At 53.9% G+C, this 19356-nt stretch overlaps 1 protein-coding gene across 5 annotated transcripts in view; it reads right to left on the reverse strand.

Moving 5' to 3' along the window:
• The window catches only part of Klhl29 (kelch like family member 29), a 287642-nt gene that overhangs the window by 13893 nt on the left and 254393 nt on the right, over positions 1-19356 (reverse strand). For all 5 annotated transcript variants that reach the window (XM_048353357.1, XM_048353356.1, XM_048353360.1 and 2 more), the window contains exons 6-8: positions 10759-10897; positions 2512-2714; positions 828-1087 (exon numbers count right to left, since the gene is read on the reverse strand). In XM_048353357.1, the coding sequence (XP_048209314.1) occupies positions 828-1087; positions 2512-2714; positions 10759-10897 (602 nt within the window). The remainder of the gene's footprint in view (positions 1-827; positions 1088-2511; positions 2715-10758; positions 10898-19356) is intronic.

The raw sequence follows: 19356 nt of genomic DNA on the forward strand, positions 1-19356 counted from the left end.
TCCCTCTTCTTATGCCCAAGGTAACATCCACCACTCAGTAGCCTCATCTCATTCTGGGGTCTCACCTCCTTAGCCCTGTTCTGCCTGATTAGGCCCCTGCTTCTGAGATGCCCCATTTGCTGTTCTCTGGGTACACTCTCAGCTTCTGACACCACAGCGACGAGATCAAGGCATTTCCCTTTGGGGCAGGGCCTCCAGTGGCTCCCAGTGACTTGGGCGCCTCTCTGGGGGCACGGCCCTCCTTTCCTTCTCCTCTGGAGGCTAGCTCTGATTCCTCCAGCTATCCCCTCCACGGGCTTCACACTTCTTCCCGCCATGTACACAGTGGTCTCTCATCTCCTGCAGGGTTTTCTCTTTTCTCTCCACCCCACCAGAGCCTGGATGGGAGTACCACCTGTCAATATAAACTCCCAGGAGACCAACCAAGCACCTTCTGCAGGCACCTGTTCTGTCTTGCAGGGCCCAGATGCTGGAAATCCAGGCCCTGTGGCCAATGGTCACCTTGGATGTTCTTCAAGGTGAAATGACAGCCACGTAGGACCCTCTGGTGACTGATATTCATCTATCTTCATGCCTTCTCTTCTCCTCCCTGCGTGTGTGTGTGTGTGTGTGTGTGTGTGTGTGTGTGTGTGTGTGTGTAGGGAGGTGTGGGAGATTGGGAAGTACAGCAGGACCTTCCTCTCCCTGGTCTAATAACTCGCACACAACCCTGTGGGACAGATGGGCAACCCTGCTTTATTCACCTTCCTTCATCTTCGCTACAGCTCCCTTCACTGCAAGGTCTCCCCAAACCCAGAGAGAAGGGGCAGGGTTAGGCCAGGCCCTACCTGGGCGCGTGACGCAGGGTCCTTCTTGATCCATTTGATGACGGTCTCATACACCAGCTCCTCGGCCTTGGTGTTGAGGCTGTCATTGGAGACGTAGGCGATGAAGTCGTCTTTGGAGATGCTGAGAATCTCCTCTTGGGCTGCCACCTCGGGGAAGATCTGCAGCGCGAAGGCCTTGGCCATGTGGTAGAGCTCGCTACACTGCATGGCCTCAGCCATGGCCAGCACGCCCAGGCAGTTGCTGGCAGTCAGCTGCTTCTCTGGGATGACAATGTAGAGCCGCTGAGTCAAGGGCCCGGTGAGGGTTACCTCTTGTTCCCACCCACCATCACCAGAGACCCCAGAAGCCCCTTCCTGTGTGGATGTGATGGGTTTTCTTCTGCCCCTACTCATGCGGACTCTCCCGATTCTCTTCTGCTACTGTAGGTGCTGGCAGGGCCAAAGCTGTGAGGGGGCGTGAGTTTCCTCACGAAGGAAGGGAGGGCTGCGGCGTTAGAGCCTACATAGGAGTGTGTGTGTCAGGGTCACACTGTGACTTACAGTGTCTTTTATGACCATGACAGGCATGTCTGAGGTCCCCGACTTCTCTCTCGCTCTCTCTTTTTTGTTGGTCATGGGGCTTGAACTCAGGGCCTGGGCACTGTCTTTGAGCTCTTTTGCTCAAGGCAACTACATTAAGCCACAGCTCCACTTCCTGTTTTCTGTGGTTAACTGGAGAGTCTCACCGTCAATTAAGAGTCTCACAGACTTTCCTTTGGGGGTTGGCTTTGAATCCTCATCCTCAGATCTCAGCCTGCTGAGTAGCTAGGATCATAGGTGTGAGCCACCAGCGCCTGACTCAGACTCCTCTTTTTGAGTCATGTCAGCAGTAGCACCCATCACATTTCAACCTACTGTGTCCCTCTGGCCTCAGTCTCCCCCAGTTCACCCTCTAAACTGGCTCAGTCCAGCCAGTTCTCTTGGGATCTGGCTAATGGTTCTGCTAGACTAAGCGAGTCTGGTCTCAGGATACAGGAGCTTCCCTCTGTCACTGGCTCCTGACCCTCCCACATGGCTCAGTCCCTCAGTCTTTACTTGAGCTACTCAGATGGGCCCAGATCCTAACTTTTGCTCTCTACATTCTACATCCCAGGCCTAGTTCTTTGTCATACTGGCCATCCTACTCTCAGCCCAGCTGGGCAGCATCAAGCTGCAAAGAGAGCATGCTTTATGTTGGGGATTAGGTGGGAACCCCTTAGATCCAGAGTCCTGTCCTGTGCTACAGTGCAGGACAGCAAAGGGACAGTTCGGATGCCCAGGTCTGTCCATGCATCTAGAATACCCTGGGCATTAATAAACTAGTGTGTGGCTGCTTCATTCAGGACTTGGAGATGAGGGCAGAGAGGCCAAGTTCTCCCCACAAAAAGACTTGGCACAGCCTCACGGTCCACTGGCTCTCACAAGGCCTGGCAGGCTAGAGGAAGTGACCCAGAGGCCCTCTCAGTCCTTGCTCCATGTCTTCGCATTACGTGATCCAAATGTTCATGCGAACACAGGGCAGTGAAATCCAGTCAGATCTGGGGTGGTTTGAGACGCAACACACATCTCCTCCCCTCTCCATCCTCGTTGGTTTGGAGTTTTTCACACATCTGCCCGGGTCCCTCCCGTTGTTCCCCCAGTGACACACGGTCCCTGGGCTGCTTACCAAGAAAGGACACACAGACTTTGCAGAAGGTGTGGAACTGGAACTTGCTGGCTGCCTCTAGCAGAGTCTTGGCATTGACGGAGTCGATGACCAGCGAGCCTGTGTAGACAAACTCCAGCAGCAGCTCCAGCACATCGGCCTGCAGGTTGGACAGCACCAGCTCCAGCTTCTCCCGGCCGCACTGGCTGCTGTCTTGCACGGACCTAGGCACAGAGACCAGGGTGTCCTCATCGGCCACCAGGGAGACCACTGCGCTGCTGCCTCACAGGGCCAGATCTCCCTGCACACCTCGGTCACGCCCTTCGTTTTAGGACTCAAAGGACACACCAATGACACACCTGAACCTAATGACCTGACACGGGATCTGAAAGAGAAGAGTCTGACCAGAGGCGCCCAAAAGAACAGAAAACCCTGCTTATTACTACTCGGCATGTCCATGCAAAAAAAAGATGCAAATCAAAAAGCATGAGCTGTGGATGGGGACAAGGACCAGGACTGGCCTCAAAGGGAAACAATATGGTTCAGTCCCCAACCGGCGCTAGTGCTTGCGCCAAATGTGACCAGCATGCTTTGTCAGGGCCAACTGATGGCCACAGACAGCGGATTCTCCAAGGCTCAGAAGACTCATGATTGGCCGGGATGCCAGCCAATCAGAAGGCTTTCTCTGAGCACCTGCAGACTCAGGGCCCCAAGCTGCCCCAGAAGCCCCTCCAACCCCAATAGTTCCCCCCAAACATACTGTTTCCTTTTAGGCATGGAAGGGAAGCCCTTCATGACATTGATTTGAAACTGAAGACGAGACGAGATAGACGGACAGAATGGTTAGAGCTGGGAGGGGAGAGGGGAACAACCAAGGACTTCCGCCACAGACAGCCAGCAGCCATGACCTGGGGCCTGGCCCGGGGCGGGGCCCTCCTGCCACATGGAACACGGGGTCAGAGGTCAGAGTGGCCTGCGTGTAGAGTGTGCATCGGGCTTGTGAACTGGGGGGGGGGGGGGAGCGGGGGAGGGACACAAATATATCAGTATGTTTATATCTGGTGTCTACAGAAATACAAAACCATTGCAAAGGCTCCTAAGGCCTGGCAGCCGCTCCCTAAAGCTGGACCTGGAAGGAAACAGATAAGATGAAGTGGAAAATAACACCGACACAGAAGTGAGGCCGGGAGGAAAAATACCCAGAGCGTTAAGTCAGGAGGCAGGTTTCTCAGAGGCCACCGGCTTGGTCACCCACTTTGGCCACTCTCACCAGGCCAGCTTCCTGCACTGAGCCTGATCCCGAGGGAGGTCGTGGCTGGACAGCGGCCTTGCGGTCCACCCTCTCACTTGCAAGGAGGCCAGGGGTCAAGACTCGGGTGGCTCATCCCTTGGGAACACCTAGGACAGGCAGTGGGGTTGGAGCAGTGTCTGGGAAGAGAGCAGGTTGGCCTTCGGTACAGGCCATCTGCGGGGTGACTCCATAGAGCACGGGGAGAGGGCCAGGGGACCTGGGTGCTCTGTTTTGCCACTGACAGGTGGGCAGCCCGGGTCTCTCGGGCCCTCAGCCTCCTCTTCTGTAAAACAAGAGGATTGAACTAAATGAGGTCTGAAGTGCCATGAAGACCTAGTGCGAGAGGATAGTACCTGCTCTACCATGCGAGCAACATTCCCTCAAGTTGAGGCCTTTAAAACTCAGACGTGACCTTGTACAAAGCAGACTTTGTTTGGACCCCGTGGTCAGGGTCCAGGGCTCTCTCTCTCCCGCGAGTGCCACTCTCGGCCTTCCCTGCAGAACAGTCACTTGACCTTCATGGACCTTCTGCTTCTGAACTGGGAGGTCAAGCCACACTCAGGATCTGGGCAGGCCTAGCTAAACCCACACAGGCACAGTGACTGCTAACGTGACTTAACGCACCCGTCTTCTGTCTTAACACACCTTCTCGTCGGCTGTCGGGACCAAGTCCTGCGCTCGGGTGACATTGTTAAGATATAGCAATAGCTCATGATGTGCCTGACCCCTTGAGATCGCAGAGACCTTGAGTGTGCTAGGCCTCAGAGACCCTCTGGCAAGCTCTTGCTCCAAGGTTTTGCTGCTTCAGCCTTCATCCCTTCATGCTACTCACTGCCCTTTCCTCCACACGCCCAACATGCTTCGTGGAGGTCACGCTGAGCCCAAAGCCCAGCAGGGCGCGTGGGGTCAAAACGAGCTGCTTACTTTCTCTCAAGGCTCCTGTCACTGCTGCCTTTCCCACTCGCCTGCCCAGCTGTGTCCCCACGAGGCCTCTGACAGAGGAGCTCAACCCACGGAAGAGGTAAGGGACTTCAGGATGTACGCTCGTGCACACACACACACACACACACACACGGACATACATGTACGTGACACTGGCTGAGTCAGCGAGGAGGGGTGCTGCGCGGAGGGGAGGTCCGAGGCCCCCAAGTGCTTCTGTGAAGTCTGGCATGGCTGTCTAGGGAGGGCTGCCTGCCTTTTCTGATCTTAGCCAGGGAGAGGGCCCTGGGCTTGGGAAGGCACCTGGATTGCTGAGGAGCGCTGGGAACGAGAGGCAGGCTGCCACGGGTCAAAGAGCAGAATAATGCTGTTAAGTCTGTGGCTATAAGCTAGAGGCCGTGGTTCTGCTCCCGTGGAGTGGAGGGGCACCGGGTCAATGGCTTATAGGGAGGGACTGGAGGAGCTGGGCCTCCTATACAAGCCCAGAAGAACACTTGGGAGCGCGAGGGGGCCTTTGCTGGCAACTCAGTTCAAGATCAAGAGATGGCAAGGGCTACACAGGAAGGTCTGTTCACCCACCCAGCGCACACGTGGTATGGAGGCGTCGCGGAGTCCCAGGGACTCTGTTCCTGACCACTAGCCTGTCTCGGGCCTGGGCCTATTGCTCTGTAGGCCTCTTCCCTCTGAGTAGAAGTCCCCAGGGCACATCCCCCCAAGGGGAAGCGCTTATCACCAATGTGGAGCTCTGTCCTCTACACACGACCTTTCTGTCCTGGTCCGCGCTTCACGCGTTAGGGGTGTGAAGGTCCTGTCTTGCTCAGCCCTGTGCGAGCTGAGGGAGCCGCTGGCCTGTGAGGGTCCTGGCCCACCGTGCTGGGGTCTGCAGCAAGGCCAGGATCCGCCTCAGACACCTCGCCTGGGGTCCCGGCACTAGTGTGGGGCCCCAGCACACTCAGCCCACACATTCTGCCAGAAGATCAGAACTTCCTGGAGTCCCCATCTTATAAGAGAACCCGAGGTCCTGGACACAGTCCCTACATGTTAGCTTCTGGGCCAGCAGATGATCGGGCAAGCCCGTCCTACACTAGTGGAACCTGGGAAATCCTCCCACTTGCCGTGGACTCGGGTGGGTGTGGAGCTGCCCTCTTCAGTGCAGTCCTCCTTTCACCCCCACACGCTCCTGTGGTCGCATGCGGATTGCATTTTGCACTGTCTGCAGGGAGGGGTGGGGGCCGTGGGTCGGCGGTGAGTGATGGACAGCCACGGACACGGCTGCTCATCTGCTCTGCCCTTCTCCTAAGACTCTTGTCCTTTCCCATGTTGCTAGCACCAGGGCATAGTGTTTGGGTCCACCCAAGTCTGGGTGTCCTGGGACTCTGGGCAGGATCCGAATCACCCCTTCCGGGGCGGCAGTAGGTCTGGCACTCATCCTCCTGGCATTAGAGAGGCGCCCGTTCTTCTTCTCCTTATCCGTTTTGTCAAGCCATACCTGTGTATTCTGACAGTGAAAGGTGGGGGGGGGAGGCTGGCACCCACAAATGCCAGCATCTTGGGGGTGCAGTGTGTGCATCTTAGTGCACTAAAGGCTGTGTTACTTGATGGGGTGGGTTTGGGGGGGCCACGTCCACACTAGCTTCCTCCATTAAGGCGAAGAAGGGAGAGAGAATTCCAGAGTGCAAACATGGGGCTTTGTGAGAATCAGCTGACCTGTCCACCCATGTTAATCCAACAGGGACAGAGACTAGGATTCAAATACCAGGCTCACTGCGGCTGGGAGCCGCGGGAGGCTCTGCCCTGAGGCTGGACGTTTCCCCTCACACCCTGACCAGGAGGCGTTGGCGGAAGCACTGGCAAGGGCCGGAGGAGCGGTCTGTGCTGTCTCTTAACAACGGTCCCATCCTAGCCGGGTATGGAGGTGCAATCCTACAATCCTTGCTACTTGGGAGGCAGCGATCTAGGAAGTGAAGTTTGAGGCCATCCCAGGTTAAAAAAAAGAGAGAGAGAGAGAGGGGAGAGCTCATGAAACTCCATCTTAACCAGTGGTTGGCGTCATGGCTCACGCCTGACATCCCAGCAAAGAGGGCAAGCACAGGCCCAGCCGGGTGTGAACAAGACCCATCTCACAAATAACACACACGACAAGGGCTGAGTGGCTCAAAAGCGCCTACCCAGTAGGTGCGGGGTCCTGAGTTCAAATCCCAATACCACCACCAAAAAAAAAAAGTCAATGAGTAGAAATAACTGGCCAATGTCCTTGTGGTGCTGGGAGATTCGTGGTCCCCAGAGAATAAGAGATTTCATCATAGCCCCGAAGGAGCAGCCAGGGCAGAGCTGCTTCCGGCTCACTCAGGGCCTGGAACGCCCCCTCCCTAGGGCCCTACCGGGGGCTACTGCTAGGGTTCCCTACACGCCTGCTTGCGCCAGGGGAGGGCTGGATGATTTGCTGTCCAACACCAATGCCTCAGCTGCTTGCCCTGGGGTTTCTACCCCAATCATCTCAGGGGCCTGGGTGGATCCGCAAATGGAAAGGGAGGGCGGTCCTAGGGTTCTTAGCTTTGTCCTCGGTTCCCCGATGGCCTCGGTGCCCTGGCCTTGACCCAGTCCTCTGCATGCCTGCGGGCAAGTGCCTATCTCAAGGGAGCTCTCTGCCTTCTTTGGGCAAGTCTGGAGGCCAGGTTACAAATGTTCCACACACACATGCGCACAGACACACACATGCACACGCATGTACATAGGGTCTGTCCCTCTGAGATTTCATTTTTCCTTCTCATAGACCTCACACCCAACCAACACGCCATTTTGTTCTGGTTTTTGTTCTCTGGGCTAGTGAAACCAGCTCGTGTCCTTGTCAGGAGGAAGACAGGGAGACTTCGGGGAGGGGTCGCTACGGCCTCACGGCTGGGCATGCGGGAGGAAAGGCTCTGGACGAGGCGGGAGCCAGGGGCTGGCGGAGGGAACTCGGCTTCTGGGGAGGGCAATGCTGTCACCGGCTCTCCAGCTCAGTCTGACCGCCATCTTTGGAAAGCCCAAATCTAACCCTGACAAACCCTGGAACTAAAACAACGCTGCATGCCGTGGCTCCCGCTTGCTTTTGTCGCCCTGTTTCCTTGCCCTCAGCCTATGCGCCTGCCCCCTCATCAGCCAGGCCAAGTCCTAGTCACTTGTAATCCAGGTCACATGACCCTCACGCAGAGTCCTGCTATGTCTCCCTGGCCTCAGCCTTTCTGTTACCCACAGTTTGGTGCAAGACCTGGTAGAGTAGGTGTGACGGAGTGACCTGGTTTCTCCTATGCAGTTCCCTGGGGCTGGTGTCTGCCCTGGGGCTGGGACTGGCGAGTGCTGTCCTTGCCAGGCTTGCTGCTACGTCACTGTCTGCTCTGAGACTGGAGCAGTGGACACATGAAGACCCCAGGTTGGAGGTAGAAATGGAGTCCAGCCTGAGCCTCAAGGCCTGGAGCTCTGGGACAGCAAGGGGGAGGAAATCACCTGCCCCATTAGTGCCCACCCAGGGGAAGTGGGTGCTAAGAGCAGGGCACTGTACCCACCGATTTCTTCCTCTCATCAGAGCACAGCCCCTGAGAGGGGCCCCTGGGCCACATTCCAAGGTCTTGCCCTACAAGTCTGTCCCAGCTGCTGAACATCCAGGCTCCAGGGTCAAAGGTGCGAAGAGGACTGAAACAACATAGTGGCAACACCAGCTGTTCTCTAAGCACGGAGAAAGCAAAGTACTGCGTGATTTTATGGAGCCCCAAAGGGAACATCTACCTGTGAACATTCTGCTTTCCCCTCTCAGAAGCATCTGTTCCCAACCATCATCAGAAATGGTGACAATGTGACCCATGGCCAGGACCAGAGAAGTAAAATTCAAAATGGCAACAACAAGCACTGTGACCTCTAGCTCCTGGACCTCAGTCCTGTCTGGGTTCAGATCCGTGCTCAGGTTCAGCCATCGGGCCGCCTACCGGGCATCTTCACTGGGGGTGGGGGTGGGGGCGGGGTGTCCTTGAGGCTATGAAAGCTGGACATGTCAGACTCTCGGTGGATCGTCTTTCCCCACATTTATCTGTGCACCTGCTCTCCTCCCTTTCATGTTCCCGACTCCTTCTCCTCTTATGTCCTGGCATTTGAACTTGGAACGTTTCCCCAGGCTGGCACTGCCGATCTACAGACCGTAAGTAAGCACGGGCCTAAGGGGCTCAGACATGGATATCGTTCAATCAACTCCTGGTTTACAGAGGAGAAAAATCCGAGGCCTAAGAGAGAGGACGTGGCTAGCCTGAGGTCAGGAGGAGTGGCACAGATAACTGCAGGACCCAGGTCTCCTGGCTCTCGAGGGTCTTCTCTCTCCCCCAGCAATGGCCCAGAGGACCCGTGCTTTCCCAGCACCAGGTGGGCATCCCCTCCCCACTGCTCCTGAAGACCCCACCTCATGCCACGCTCAGGGGGACATGGGACCAGGCCATGTCTGCCTAGCTCAAACCCATCTAGGGGAGGCTACCCGCCCTACTGCTCTCTCATGCCTGTCTCCGTCCCCGCCTCCATGTCTGGAAGGCTCTTCCTCTTCTTAACCTGTCTAAGAAGGTTCCCACTTATGAGGGGCCTCTTTTCTGTTGTTGGCCTGGCTCCCAGAGCTAGGCCCTCGTAGGCACTGCTAGCCTGCCTCCTTTGTATTTCTCGGCCCATCTAGGTCAAGGCCCAAGACCTCAGATGCTGGCCACTGCTGGTTCCAGAATTTGCCAAGAGTGGCAGGCGTAAAAAAGCTTCCTGACCTGAAGAAGCCGCTAGAGGTGCCTCTTCACCCCAGACTCATGCCTCTCACCCTTGTGCTCAGACAGCGAGAACCCGAGCGTCGTGGGGGCGGGGGAGGGCAGGAGATCCCAGTTGTCTGTGAGATTGGGACATCACAAAGAGCCCGCCCCTGCTGCGTGGCTGAGGGCCAGTGAGTCTGGGCTGGCCTCACACGCCGGGGAGCCTGGCTCGAGGCCAAAGGACACAAGGGATCGGAAAGGCGATGCCAGCAGTGTGCCATCCTGAAACAAAACACAGTTGCTCTGGGGTTAGTTGGCAAGTCCAAAGACAGCATTGGGAAGCAAGCAGTGGTCCTGTCCTCACTCTCTGAGCACTGTCCCAGCTCAGCGTCCGCCCCGGAGAGGCTGCAAGGCAAAAGGAGCAGCGGCATTAATTTGCTGATGGGTGAGAGAAACGTGAGCGTTACCTGGGCCGGCCCCTCGGCTGCTCTCCCTCACTAAGGAGCTAGGAGGTGGCCCTGACTTCTTTGCGAGGGTATGAAACAGACAAACTAAAAAACCAAAAAAAAAAAAAACCCAAAAAAAACCATAATGGGAAAAAAAAAAGATGCTTATGCACCCTTCAGTAAGACTGATCCAGGCTGAAATAGCTAGGTGGGGCTTGGCTGGGGCCAAGGGAGGGCAGAGGCTGAGAGACCGTGTTTAGGACACACCGGGTCTGCGCTCAGACAGTGCCGGTTCAGGCTCAGTGGACGGCCGCCCGCAGCGCAGGCCGCACGGGCGAGGCTCTGGCTACATGTTCTTGTCCCCCATTCCAGCTGGAGCAAAGCGGCCCCTCGGGAGCTCTGTGCAAGTCAGCGGGGAGGGCCTGCCTGGTCAGTGTGCTCTCCTGGCGTTCAGTTCCCCATCGATGGCGCTCATCGTGGCCCCCGGGGACGTGGCATGAGGGGCGGTGTGTCATGGTCCCTTTAAGGTAAGAGTCTATAGTCTCCCTCATTTCAGGGTGGGGCTTGGGAGCCACCGAGAAGAACGGGGAAGGATGCTGGTGGGGGCCGAGGTGTTGTCTATGGTGGGCAGAGCCCTGTGACCAGCGGGGCGGTGTGTGGGGCTGGGGCAGTGGCTGCTCTGAGTCTGTGTGTGAGGGCACTGGGGAGGAGGGGAGGAGAGATGGCTACTGGCTCTGTGACAGGGAGTCACGCTTCAGGAACCTGCAAGAGAGGGGAGGAGAAAAGCGACACAAAAGCGTCCTACAAAGGAACAGACCCGACCACAGCTGGAAGGAAGGCAAACCTTTGAATCAGGTCCTTGAAATACAAGCTGCAGGAAGCTAGAACATTTTGGTGGACTTCAAACTCTCTGCCTTCAACAACAATTTTCAGGTCTGTAAACGCTTTCGCTCTGCGTTGCTGGTTCAATTCCTTCAACATTTCTGCAGAACAGAGAAGACAGACAGGGCCACGTTCCCATTAAGAGTTTTCTTTTAATTATTATTATTTTTAATTAAATTTTTTTCTCAAGAAGTAGAGAAATAGAAAATACTTGATATTGTTTCTTGGCAAGACTGGCTTAACACTGACAGTTAAAAGAAGTCACAAACATAATGCATAAACAAGCAGCCACTGGAATGGGCTACATAACCAAAGGAATAACGACTTTAAAAAGCAAACAAAAGCCCCCCCAAACCCAATCCCCCCAAATCCCAAAGCAAAACAAAACAAAAAACCAAATATGATTAAAAAAAGTCAAATCCAGAAATTGAAAGGTTTGGGGGGGAAGGGGAAAGATTCCCATACTGACAATTAGAAACAGAGAATACATTATCACAGACAGCTAAGAACTATGCTATAACTACAGCACAAACTGTAACGAGCTCTCCAAATGCCAATGGGTGCCGATGTATTGGATACCAAGTAAAGCATGGCATTGTGATGTAAGATGGGCTGGACATGGTTCAAAGGAATAAAAAACCACAAAACCTGCAAAAACAGCATCCCTTCTGTTAGACCCAACCGTGGTGTGGGAGCAAGCTTCTTGGAGGGAGGAAACCCCAAGAAAGGAAGAATCAAGTAAGGGCTTCACAAGCCCCTTGCCTCCACTTCACACTTATGGGGACTTCTGGGGGAAGCAAGCAAGCAAGGGGCAGGGGCTCTTCACACCCCCTCCCATTTCCTTGAACCAGCCTCTCAATGCCCCCAGCCTTCCCTGCTGGTTCCACATTGGAGAGCTGGTTTGTAGCCCCCACAGATCCCACAGGAAGTGGTCTCTGCCCCCCGCCAATCTGGTGTGCACCTACCTTTACCAGGAGTCTTGGCCACCTGGGATTGGCACAGACAAGAACCCAGTGTGGGAGGGTTTCCGAGGCCTTCTCCCAGACCCACCCCAAAGGTTACAAGGGAGGAGGAGGGAAGAGTCTGCCCGCTACCTGGTTAGATGGCCAGTGCTCCACCCCAGCCTCGCCTAGACTGTCTGCCTCTGAGACATATCTGCCCTTAACATTACTAGGACATCAGAGGTCTAGATCCTTGGGTCAGAATGCCTAGACTGCCGCCAGACGGGTGAAGGGGGGACTGAGAGCTGAAAGTTCTCCTGCCGTCATCCAAGCCCTCCAGGTGATGCTGGCCACAGATGCCCTTCTAGAATTACTCCTCTGGCATGTCCCGCTTCATACAGGGGTGGTCCGGGGGTGGGGGCTAGTACCGGAAACCCACATGCTGAGACTCTGCAGAGCCCAGCCCTGCCTCTGACACTGCGAGTCCTTGGACTCTCTGAACCTCTTTCGACATCCATAGACTGTACACGAAGGCTGCTGCAGCCTTGCTAGGGGCTGAGGAAAGGTCCTGTGGGTAGGTCCTTCTTTGCAAGAACACACTGTGGAAGACCAAGGATGAGTGGTTCCAGAGCACACGCCACAGGCAGGCATGAGGTGGTACTCTCAGTGACTGGACCCCCACCATTTATCAAGCTGACCCGTGGCCCACAGAGGTGCAGTGCTAACGTTCGGACTAGGACTTGCACACAGGGTGGGCTTGGTGCTGGAGCAGGGGGCAGGTGCTCGAGAGATCAGCAGTGTGCGAAGACCGGGGTGGAGGATGAGGGCATGTGTGGGACGGATGCAGGTGAGAAGACAGGCTGAGGAGCAACCTGCCACCTGGCTGCTTGGCTGGGGCTGGATTTGAAGAGCTTTGCCGCTGGAGCTGGAGCTTAATCCCGGGCAGGGGATTCTGCAGAGAGGCATGCCCAGGAGGAGCATGGATTTCTGGATGGGAGGTAACTTGCCTCAGAGCCAGACCTGAAGGTGAACCTGAACTCGGCCTCCTGTCAGCTGTGTGACCTTAGAGAAGTGAATCAACCCCCCCGAGTCCCAGTGACTGGTGTCACTAGGAGTGGATCTGAGCTGCTGTTGGTAAAGAAGGGCTTTTCCATGGTCAGAGCACGAAGAAGGCCTGTGACAGTAACTGAAGGACAGAGAAAGTATTGCGGGTGAGGTGCCGTGGGAAGAGAGGGCCCAGCACATCCAGGAAGGGAGAAGAGATGTAGGGGCGAGCCTGCAGGAGGCGGAGGCTCAAGGTTTGGGCTTCGGATGGCAAAGGGCAGGCAGTATCGCTCAACTGGCATGTGCTTACATCACACTCCAAACAGCCTCCAGCTGAAGTATGTCGATGATGTCACGTGTGTGTGTGTGTGTGTGTGTGTGTGTGTGTGCGTGCGTGTGGAGGGGGAAGGGGTATGTATGAGTACCGGGCTTGAATTCAGGGTCGTGTGCTCTCTCTTGGCTTTTTAGGTCAAGATTGGCCTTTTGTCACCTTTGCCACACCTGTCCTTCTGGGGTTTTGCTGCTTAACTGGAGACAAGAGTCTCTCAGATTTGTCCTCTTGGGGCTGGCTTCTCAGCCTCCCGAGTAGCTAGGATTACGAAAACATCTTTTTGAGGGAGATGTAGAAGTGTGGATATAGATGTGATATGGAAGAACATTCCAGGCTGGGTTTCCGTTGTTCCAGCTTTGCCGCTCACTAAGTGACCCCAGCAAGCTGCCCCAGATTCCTTAAGCACAGAGGGGCGGGGCCACCTGCTCGTGGCCCTGGGGATCCGGTTGCAGCCAGGAGGAGCCTCCGCCCCATGTCCTTGCTAAGGTAACCAGCACGGAGGCCCAGGCAAACACAACTGCACCCGCCAGCCCTGTTCCTGGATCCGCTGCCAGCTGATGTTTTGAAGATTTTAATTTCATTTCATTCCAGGTCTTAGTACCGACTCCATCCATAGCCCTAGCCAGCTACACGAACTGCCTTGGGGATCTCAGGGCCGGAGCCAGACCTGGCGAGTTGGTGCCTGGGATTCGGGGTGCTTTCTGCTCCCCGTGACTTTCCTTTCCTGGAAATCTAGATGTAATAAGTTGGGGACGATGATTCACTTCCAGATGAGTCTTTCAATGTATGAAAGTGCTCGCTGGGGGATTCCTTCCCACAGCAGGGCCAGCGCATCCCACGCATCGATCACTTGGTATGCGCTTACTGCTGCCTGCGGAGTGCCAGGCTGGCAGGGCGGGCGTTGCAGGCTACGCAATGCCTTGAAGCCACAGGAGGAAGCCAGGATCTGCGGGCCCAAGTGCAAGCTTCTCTCCTGGCTCTGGTCTTGGCACAAGACAAGCGCTGAATTTGAAAGGTGATGGTTGAAAACATTCCAGAGATGTAGAGGCCTGGCATGGGGAGGGTGGCAGGCCTCAGAGCAGGGAGTTTATCTGAAGACTCAACCTGTGCCCTGGAGCACAACTTAGCGGCTCTAGGGTTCTGGGAGAAGCATGGCCCCTAGACCCTTGAGTGGAGTTAGCTGAGTGAGTGTCAGCGTGAGCTGGCATGGCCTGGATGTCAGGGACTATTTCCTGCTCCCCTTGGTTTTGTGTGGGCTGTAGCCCCATGCCTGCAAGGCCGTAAGCAGGAGCCTTGCCCACGGATGTGCCTGCCCCTTTGGCCTGCTCCCTGACTCCGGACCTCCTCCTGCTCTCTGGCAGAACTCACTGAATTGCTATCCTCTCTGAGTACAGTCACCCCAGCCACCTCTAGGAGTGCTCCCTTTCCAGCCCGGCTCCCGCCAACCCTCTCCCACTGCCCCCAGCCACCGCTGTGTACTGTGAACCTTTCAGGGCTGAGCAGAGGCAGCGGGCTCTGTGCTCTCCCTGTGCCCCACTTCTGCCTCCATTCCTGGTGGAGATGTTCCCAACCTCTGTCCCCGCTGCCCGGCTCTCTCCGTCCTCTTCTTTATCCAGCTGATCGCCATGCATCCTTCAATGCCAGGCCAGGTATTATTCTGGGCCTGGCTTTTTTTTTTTGCCTCTTTTCTTTCTTCCTCCTGTACTCTCTGCCCTCTGCCTTCCTGTGCATGCTCCTCCAGTATCCCACGACACCTTCTTTATAGCATACTGTGCGTTGTAATTATTTATGTACACGTCTGCTTCTTGCACTAGATGGTGTTTTATTTATATTTTCATCTGCAACACTCAGCTCAGCGCTTGGCATATATATAACCCAGATGGTAAACTGCAAACATTTCTCTGCCATCGAGAGGCAGAGGTCATCTCCCTACCCTTTGCATCTTGGCTGGCCTTATGACTTGCTTTGGATCATGAAGAGTGTGGTGGAGATGACCTTGTGTGAGTGTGAGCTATGGCTTCAAGGAGATTTGCTTGCTTTTGCTGGCTCTGGAGACTCCTGCTATTTCCACCATGTGGATGAGCACGGGTTGGGACTAGCCTGCTGGAGGAGAAGATACTGAACGGAGCAGAAATGAGCCATCCTAGATGAGCCATTTACACTACCCAGCCCCTGCCAATATCATCCCAGCCTCACCTTGACCAACAGAGCCTAGCCCACACTGCCAGACCAGAATCCCAGTCTAAGGAAGTGGTTGTTTTAAGCCACTAAATTGTAGAATTGTTTGTGATGTGGCAAAAGCCAACTAATAATATAAATGGCAGGGATACATGATGGATTCCGTGTTCAAACAACTTTTCCTCGGTCATTTCTACTTTGATAGTTTGGTGTGAAGCTATTTTTTTTAACATGGTAAAATGTGTTATCTTGTCTACCTTTGGCATAGAGTTCAGCTGTGAGAAATACATTCACACATATTTGGAACCAATCTCTTTCCAAAGAAATTCTGTGTCCCTGAAGCAATCTTCTCATTCTTCTCACCGGAGCCACCATCATTCTATTCTTTTCCCTGTCTCTGACCCTGGAAGCTGCATATAAGGCAGACCATGCAGTATCCATCCTCTTATAAGTTTTACTTAGAACACCTTCAAGGTGTGTCAACTTGGCAGCATCGGTCAAATATCCCACTGTAAGTAGATTCCGCATTTCATTTGCCCATTCATCTGTGGATGGGCACTTGGGTTGCTGCCACCTTTCCGCTATTGTGACTAATGCTGCTCTTAGGCTATTTCTTAGACTCAGTTACGGGCATCTGTAGCCACTCTAGTCTTCAATGCCATTATAAGTGGTTGGTGTGAGCTGGGTATCTGTGGCTCATGTCTGCAACCCTAGCTACTCAGGAAGCTGAAATCCAGAGGATCATGATATAAAGCCAGCCTTGGCAGAAAAGTTTGCACAACTCCATCTTCAATTAACCCAGTAAAAGCCAGACTGGAGGCCTGGCTCAAGGGGTAGAGTGTGTCATCTGAGCAAACACGAGGCCCTGAGTTCAAACCCCAGTACCATTAACAATAACAGCAAAACCAAAAATGAATGGTTGGTGTAAAGTGTCTTCTCTGGCCCGGGCAGCAGGGGGCAGGAGAGGACCCTGGGACCCCAAGAGGGGCTGCTTGGGGCTGCATGCTTTGTCTGGAGGAGAATGAGTCTATAGACAGACCCAAGACTGGAGATGAAATTGCAGCCAAACTTCTGCATATTTTTCACCAAATGACACGTTATTTGTCAGAGACTAATGGGCTCATTCCAGCTAGACTAGAAGGGTTGTCCGAGGTGGTAATAAAGAGGAAGAGATGTCAAATATTAAAACGCAAAGAATTTCAGTGGCTTTGCAGTAGAGAAGTCCATTAAATCACAGCCCCGAGAAAGGTTGTACAGCCAAATAATTTTTTTTCAGAGCTCAAGTAGGAACCTAGCTAGGTGATAAATGCTCCTCGTCCCATTGGTATTTATGACACATATTTGATAAAGGACTGGAAAAAAAATTATAAACTCAGAACAGTTGGGAAATATACCGAGAAAGCCCAGCGAAGACTGTGGCGTGCACGCCTAGAGGGTGATTCATCTGGGAGCAGAGGAGGAGCGGCCGCAGACCACACTGTGGGGACGAACGGGGCTTGGGGCACACATTCCGGCATCTGTCTGACGCTCAGCTTGGCTCTGCCCGTCAGGCAGCGCTGGGAGCCGTGGACAGCCTCCCGAGCCCAACGCTGCCTCCCTCCCGCTTGCAACTGGATGGCATGTGTTCCCAACTCCAAGTTCTTTCCCGAAGAGCTTAGCCTCAGAATTGACCTTGACTGACGGGGCTTCCGGTGAAGCCAGAGCCAAACCACCTGTGGACCCCATGTCCAGCTTGAGTCAGAAGGAACTTGACACCAGACCTGGGTTTAAGCCTACTGCTGCCCCATGTAAGCAAAACCCTTCTAGAAAACATAAGTTCTTTAGGGAAAGGGGGCTGGGAAAGTGGCTTAGTGGTAGAGTGCTTGCCTAGCATGCGTGAAGCCCTGGGTTCAATTCCTCAGCACCACATAAACAGAAAAAGCTGGAAGTAGCACTGTGGCTCGAGGTAGAGTGCTAGCCTTGAGCAAAAGAAGCTCAGGGACAGTGCCCAGGACCTGAGTTCAAGCCTCAGGCCTGGCAGAAAAAGAGAGAGAGACAGAGAGAGAGAGAGAGCGAGAGAGAGGCAGGCATGAAAGATTTACTTCTTGCCTGAACTTACAAGAGTTCTGCTGAAGGCACTCTATGGTTGTCCTGCTGTCCAAATAGAAATCCTTGCGATGTAACTGAAGGGGAGAAAGTCCTTCAGACAGTCAGACCTCTCACCAGTCTGATTTTCTCATGCACCCAAACTGGGACAAGACCTTGTTCAATAATGAGATCCAGCAACAGAGGTCCTCTGTGCCGATGGCCCCTCTCTGTGCCTATGGCTTCTGGCCCAGGAGGCTGTGTTTGCAGGATCAGATTGAAGAGTGCCTTCAGTTGCAACATCTTCCCTCCCCGCCCCCCCCCCCACATAGTGGTACTTGGGGGGGGGGGAGAATTCAGGGTCTTCTGCTTCTTAGGCAAGTAATCCACTATTTAACCCATGCCCTCAACACTTTTTCCTTATTCTTTAGAGAGGATCTTGTGATTTTGCCCAGAAAGGCCTGGGACTGCAATCCTTCTACCTCTGCCCCTCATTTAGCTGGGATTATAGGTGTGTGCCACTATGCCCGAGTTCACTGGAACATTTTCACCTAATAGCTTAAAATGATATATAATAATTAAGACTTTTCTCCTTAGAATATTTCAAAGCCTTTATAAAATGAATGGAAACATCCTCTTTTTTCCCCTCTGAATTTGTGCTTGCAGTTACCAATCTAGTCCTGGAGAAGGCGACCGAGAGACCTAAACCTTAGTCACACAGTCACTGCAATCTCACTGGAATCCTGAGGAACAACCCCTTGCCCGTCTTTGGCCTACCCAGCCCAAGAATATCTTGGCACTTGTTTCTATAACCCTCAGTGTGGGCTCAGAGCCACTGTTACCTTTGCTCACAGATTCATCTGCTCTTCAAGCCCCCATTCTCCAGCTTCATGCCCAGTAATCCTGTTCTTTTGCTTTGCTTTTTCTCCCCATGCCCTTTTTTGGCCAAGCTACCTTCCGCACTCGCTTCTCAGGGTCCAAAGCATCTCCTAAGCCTCAGTTTAGGTGCCATCTTGTAAGAATTCTTAGAGTTCTGCAGTTATTTTGCCCTCTTCTGTGGTCCATGATTTCTTGTGGGTGCTTCACTGGTAGTAGAGGACTCTGGCTTCCTTGGTCTCTTTTCTAGGCTGTGATCTCCTGCAGGGTTTGTTTCTCTGACCCCCCCTCACATCACCCCCCCCCCCACCAAGAGCATCTGGCATCCTGTGTTGCATAAAAAGTTCCTCTGTGATTGGAAGTGGTTTACAGAACACATGTGGACAGTGGCAAGAATGGCTGCCTGTAAATATAATCCAACTGGAAATCCTACTGGAAATGTCCTAGTTGGGTAGACTGGATGGAAAGAATGTAGAGGTCAAGTCCCTTCTCGTCCAGGAGATACAAGTGCTACCACCACCAGCGAGAGCCTCACAAGAAGAACGATTTGTAGTTGGCAAAGCATAGGCCTAATGTTTCCTTAAAGGACTTAATAGTCCTCTTATCTTTTCTTTGGTGGGGGAGAGTTAATATTTCAGTTCTGGCAGCTTTGAAGAGCCCTAAGTGGCCTTTGTGTGGAATACTAATCACCTCAGCAGCCACTGAGCTAGGGAGCCGGGGGCCCTCGGGACACAGCCGGGAGCCTTTACACATGGCTGACAGATGAGATCCTCTCATTGTGGCAGGTTCTAGTTGCCTAAAAAGGGTAAGATATGGGCTGGGAATGTGGCTTAGCAGTACAGTGCTTGCCTAGCATGCATGAAGCCCTGGGTTCAACTCCTCAGCACCACATACACAGAAAAAGCCAGAAGTGATGCTGTGGCTCAAGTGGTAGAGTGCTAGCCTTGAGCAAAAGGAAGCCAGGGGCAGTGCTTAGGCCCTGAGTTCAAACCCCAAGACTGGCAAAAAAAAAAAAAAAGGTAAGATCTGCCAAAACCCAACCAACATCTGGTTGCATTCATTGACAGGTCTTGTGTGGTGTATTTAGGGTAAGAGTCAAAGGGAGCTAACTGTCTTTTGCTTGAGA

The sequence above is a fragment of the Perognathus longimembris genome, chromosome 8, assembly GCF_023159225.1.
Source record: "Perognathus longimembris pacificus isolate PPM17 chromosome 8, ASM2315922v1, whole genome shotgun sequence".
In the NCBI taxonomy this organism is placed as follows: domain Eukaryota; kingdom Metazoa; phylum Chordata; class Mammalia; order Rodentia; family Heteromyidae; genus Perognathus; species Perognathus longimembris.